Genomic DNA, 5,819 nt, shown 5'->3' with positions numbered 1-5,819 from the left:
CCAAAATCCCTGCTGCAGTGTGTGCAAACCTGGTCAAGAACTACAGGAAACGTCTGACCTCTGTAACTGTAAACAAAGGTTTTGGTACCAAATATTAAGTTCTATTTTTCTATTGTATCAAATACTTACTTCATGCAATAAAATGGAAATAAATAATTTAAAAATCTAACTGTGATTTTCTGGAATTTTTTGTAGATTCTGTCTCTCACAGCTGAGGTGTACCTACGATGAAAATTACAGATCTGTCCATTCTTTAAGTGGGAGAACTTGAAAAATTGTGTATCAAATACTTATTTGCCCCACTGTATCTCAGAGCCACATACTGTACAAGAATAACTGAGTTGGGTACCACTAGTTCTGTGGAATTTATTTTTGGTTTTAGTGAACTGTTCAAGGGTCTTGATAACAAGCAAATTGCTCCGAGTGGCTATGCCAGTTGATGTGTGTATGGGTGAACAAGAGGCAAATTGTAAAGTGCATTGGATAAAAGTGATGTAATGTCTGGGTGTGGTGTACATTAGCCTTTTTCAGTGTTTGCTTAGACACTTGCCACCTGAAATTCTGCAACAAGGATAAGGACGCCATTCAAAAGAATGTGGTGCATCAAGATTGTTTGCTGTCAGCCAAAGCCGGCAAAGCAGTTGTATGCATCAGCACAATCTGTTCACATTAGACCATTGTTCTGTAAGGGAGGGAGCTGAGGGTGTTAACCTTATGTACAAGTGAAACCGTTGGTCTGGCCTCCTGGAAATGTTCAGAATTATGCGTGCTCGTCTGATTCCTGTTTCAGACTCACTGAACACACCCACATACCAAACAGAGACGCATATTTGTGCTGACGCTTGAATGGTTAAACTATATCTGTTTCCTGTCATAAATCTTCTTTCAGCTTCAACAACACAAAGCTGCTTCAAACCTGAACTACTTTCAGGGTATGCAATACTGCATTCACACTCAAGCTTTACTCTAAAACCAAATTTAGAAAAAAAAGAGCTCATTTTGTCATTAGTTTGTGTTACAGTTTCCATTACATTTCAGTGATGACTATGTGCGTCATTATGTGTTTGTTGACCTTCTCCTGGTATGTTAGTGTCAAACTCCAAAGGACTACACTCAGCTGGGGCCAACCTGTACATTGCCTGAATGTTTTGGAACACACACCCACTGTCGGCTGAAAACCTATCACAACTTTTTGGGATTTTCATATGTTGATGATATTATGACAGATTATTTGTTCTAAGGCAAAAGACAATGATTTGTGAAAACCTTAAGCATGAAGTGACATCTCAGAATTGACCATTGACCAATTGTCACATAACTTCTGCCCGGTTCCTCTAAGATTCACTTATTTATTGTAAACATCAAATCAATCCATCCAATTGTTGTTGAGACATTTCACTGAAAACCACAAACATCAGCCTCATGGTGACGTTAGAAAAGCCACAGTAACACTGAAGCCAGTAGGATACAATGAATGTTTGAACAAAATTTGGTGCCAATACGGTAGATGAAGAAATAATTCACTGTATAAATGAAAGGTTGACCTACTGGTGCTGGAGTAAAAGTGAGAGGATCACCAAAGTCGGCAGGATTCATCCTCTGAGCATGAAAGTGTGTGTGTGAATAGGCTTCTACAGCTCCAAACAAATGAGGTTATTATAATAATGATGGTGGTGATGATGATGGTAATGAAAATGTAATATTTACTAATGTTTTGTTGTTTCTTTTCAGAATAGCCTATCCTCCTCTGCACACCTTTTGCCACCACCAGCAAAAACTAATGTACGATGTGAGTCAAAGATCCAAGGAGAACATATGAGGAGAGGAATCAAGAAAACTTTTTACAGGTATTAGATGTCCTTTCCTCTGAGCCTTTGTCCAAGTGTCCAATCAGCAAGTGAGTTCTAATATGCTCTTGTGTACAATTGGTGTACGAATCTGGTGAACAAAAAACAATTTTAAAAGAGGACATTTTCATTAGTTCTTGAAAAGCTGCACTTCTGGGGTACAAGAGAGTTTTGTGATTAGGTTGTCGGAGGGTCCCTGGAGACCCTTGGTGGCTCTTTGGCCCTTTTAAGCAGCTTGGCTTGCTTATGGCTGATCTTCTATTAGAGCAGCTACCTGACAGTAATTGAACATATGATCAGCCTTTATTTTCTAATTGTGTTCACTGAGCTGCAAGCCTCTCAGCTCAGCAAACAGCAGTCAGTCCCCATCAGTAGATGGTCTCTTCAGCCATCTCAGGTAGGTGTTCATTACAGTTTCTCACGGGATGTTATGGTCTCTTCAGCTGAACCTGTGCAGGGACTTGACCAGCAATTTTTTTTTACCAAACAGGGAGCAAAGGGTTGATTTCATATGAGCAAATACTGCTTACAAAGAGTAGCTTCCTTTCTATAGGAGAAAAGCAGTGATGTTTCAAACATTGTCACAAATTTGAATGGATTTGCTTAAAGTCAGAGGAATGAAGGCTCTGATTTTGTCTAATGAAAGTGCTGTATGTCATGGAAACAAATCATAGACGTATTAACACACACCTACTGGAGCCTTTGAGATGTCATATTGCGTAGGACATGACAGCCTGTCACATGAGCATTCTTGTTTAAAAACCACAAAACCGGTTTAGACATTACACTCATTCATTGTGTAGATACTGGACTACACCTGAAGTCACCTGTAACACAGTAAGTGCAAGTATTATCTGTGTGATCTGTATTTGCTTTGTTGAACAAAAGTGTTTAATCTTATAATCATTAAATAGGACAACTCATAATCTGACATGAACTGGCCTTTTTTTGTTTCTTCTGTAAGCAAAAGTGATGCAATTGGTCTGATCCACTTATTCAGACAAATGTGGTCGGTCTTTCAATTCAAGTACATCACCAGGGTTTTATGCTTGTCAAGTCCAATTTTATGGAAGCTTTATATTTTCTGTCTTAAGGTTTAGTGTAATACCGTAAACATGAGTTTAAAAGTATCGCGTTAGAGTTGACTCTTTCATCAAAAGTAACTTATCAAATAAAATTTGGCTGAACAATACAGCCTATACATGTTCAGATTCTTACAGTTGTTATTTTGAAAAAGTAAGTCAAATAGAGATGAAAGAAAATGGAAGAAAAATATATATATATTCAGCATTCAGTATGGAAAATTTTTCGACTTTAATAAATAACAACAACTGAAATTTATCATTTATAAAAGCATTCAGATCTTCAATTCATTTAAGCTCCTTTGACATCTAGTCTATACAAACTTTCTCTGTGCCCTTGAGGACATTCAGAGCTTTAGAAACGGTTCCACAGTGTTGCCTCGATCTATGACTTGCTACAGTTTTATCACAGAGGTTATTATGGGTTATTGAGTGTACACTGATGGGCAAAAGTAGCAAATTTATCTGTGTACCATTAAATCTACAACACAATAAACTGTGAAAAAAGCAAAGGGTATGTGTTTGACATATCAATCTCAGATATTTTCCAAAAGTGAAAATTAATTTCTAAATGTTCTGTACAAGAAAGTAAAATAAAGTCAAGTCAGAGACCAGATTTTAAATGTTACATTGTTGCATTTAGTTTATTTACTCTATTCTAATTTTACTTGCAGTAACTACATTACATAAATAAAGCAGCAGAACACAGGCTCAAGGCTGAACATTTAGTTTCCGTAAGTATGAATATACATTTTTAAGACATTACAACATATAGCCTGCTGCTCTATGCTAATTTTTTCATTAATTTTATTTATATATTCATTTCATTTAGATTGATTTTTTTGTCCTTCTTTTTGTGTTAGTGAATGAAAAGTTGAATCTATACAAATGTTTTTGTCTTATTGTTTCTGACTGAAGATAAACATGGCAGCAGTGTCACCCAGCTCTCACCTCAGCAAGGCCGTGCGCCAGCAGTACATGAGCCTGCCCCAGGGAGAGACATGCCAGGTCACCTACGTCTGGATTGATGGCACCGGAGAGGGACTTCGCAGTAAGACCCGAACCTTATACAGTGAACCAAAAAGCATAGAAGGTAATTTTTTTCTTTTTATAATTTATTACTTTTTGGGTGAGAAGTATTTAACTGAAAACTGTATACTTGACAATGCCGATTTTTCACCCTTTAGCTTTATGCCTTGAACAATAAAATTTTTAATAATAAAGGTGCATAGAATAAGTTTAAAGACCCCCTAAAGTCAAAAACATGTTTTTTATTTTTATTTGCCATAAAATGTCAGACTTCTGCTGTACTGACTGGTGTATGTGCAAAGTCTGTCATTAACAGGATGTTTTCACATTATTCTGCTGAAGGGGGCAGCGCCAGTCCACTTCCTAAAAATCCTGAAATGTCCATGGGCAAACCAAATTTGTGACAATTGAAAGCCAATTATAGTTCACTATGCAAATGCAGAGTTTGACAGCACCTGCTGAAACATGATGCCTAAAACCTCTGACCTGGGATTAGCCAGAGCTAACTTTTGAGTGATAGGATTGTGTTCACTAAAGTTGAATGTTGGCAGTAAATATAATAGTGCACAGCTTTTGGATGTAAACCAGGTGGCGTGAGACACGTACCATTGTTAACAGATCGTTAGCTATGGTTTTGGCTTCTGGTAGCAGCCAAAGTGCTTCTACTAGCCAGCTGCCAATAACACAAAGCTCCTGGTCTTATATTAACATAACATTAACATTACTAGATTAACTTTTGTATCAACTTAAAAAATTAAGAGAGCTATCAAATGTTATGAGATATACAACTATGTGCCGGTGTTTAACAACTAGCGTTAACTTAAGATACATTTGGCTCACTGCTAAAGCTAACAGTTAACCATGTGCTAATGGTTAACTTAGCCTCAAGCAAAAATAAAGAGATACTAACATACTATCAAACACCATGAGACACTGCTGCTGAAGTGTTGGACCAACTGACAAAATAAAGACATACTGTCAAACTGTCACCCAGACTGTAAATACATTTTCACATTCAAATTAAATCTTTTGTACAGTATTGCTATGTAATGGGTGAACAAGGCTCAAACATAAACTGCTACATCTCTTCATTTTTCACTCTTGCATCTCATCTCGTCCTGATACAGCAAGTTTACCGGGGGTCACCTTTATACGTATACTGTATATTTGAATAGTCATAGATCCTGGAATGCACAATGAGGGGCAAATGTCAAGGCCTACTACAGAGATTCATGAAACATTTTTTGAGGAAAAACTGTGTTAGACTATTTATTGTTTATAGCAATAAATATCAGAATGAGCTGTGAAGTGGTTAAAACTTTTGAATTGCACAGCCCTGTTGTCAGAGAAAAGCTGTATGGAAAGAGAGGACTACACACCTACACTGTACACAAGGACATCCTGTTGCAACCTCAGTAACATGTTAACTTAGCTGAATAGCAAATATTTGTTAGTGCTTACTACACTAGTCTAATTTAGACATGCGTAATCTCAGAATCAGTTAATAGCCAATAATCATGGTATATAGCATTTAGCTATATACCATGGTTACCAAAACAGGGCTATAAGGGAATCAGAATCTGCTTTATTGGCCAGGTGTGTTGGACACACGAGGAATTTGACTGATACATCGGCTCTCAATGTGTATGTACATATCCCCATGCAAGGGGCAAGTAAACAGTAAACCAGCATAAGGCTGTGTAGTATGACTGCAGTATTAACAAGCAACAAATAGTGCAAACAATGCAAAATCAGCAGTAACAGGCAGTAAACAATGCAGACAGACAAAGGAATGCTCATTGAAATGAGATAAATAGGAATAAAAACAGAGTACTTAAAAAATAGAGATCTGTACGAAGCC

At 37.2% G+C, this 5,819-nt stretch overlaps 1 protein-coding gene across 2 annotated transcripts in view; it reads left to right on the top strand.

The window, feature by feature from the left end:
* Positions 1-5,819, top strand: part of LOC109970913 (glutamine synthetase-like) — a 32,087-nt gene that overhangs the window by 3,997 nt on the left and 22,271 nt on the right. For both annotated transcript variants that reach the window (XM_020618828.1, XM_020618827.1), the window contains exons 3-5: positions 1,732-1,847; positions 3,604-3,663; positions 3,848-4,022. In XM_020618828.1, coding sequence (XP_020474484.1) covers positions 3,854-4,022 — 169 coding nt within the window. In that variant the 5' untranslated portion in view covers positions 1,732-1,847; positions 3,604-3,663; positions 3,848-3,853. The remainder of the gene's footprint in view (positions 1-1,731; positions 1,848-3,603; positions 3,664-3,847; positions 4,023-5,819) is intronic.

This window comes from Monopterus albus, unplaced genomic scaffold, assembly GCF_001952655.1.
Source record: "Monopterus albus unplaced genomic scaffold, M_albus_1.0 scaffold209.1, whole genome shotgun sequence".
In the NCBI taxonomy this organism is placed as follows: Eukaryota; Metazoa; Chordata; class Actinopteri; order Synbranchiformes; family Synbranchidae; genus Monopterus; species Monopterus albus.
Note: the sequence above shows the minus strand (reverse complement) of the source record. Positions and strands in the feature narration are given on the sequence as shown.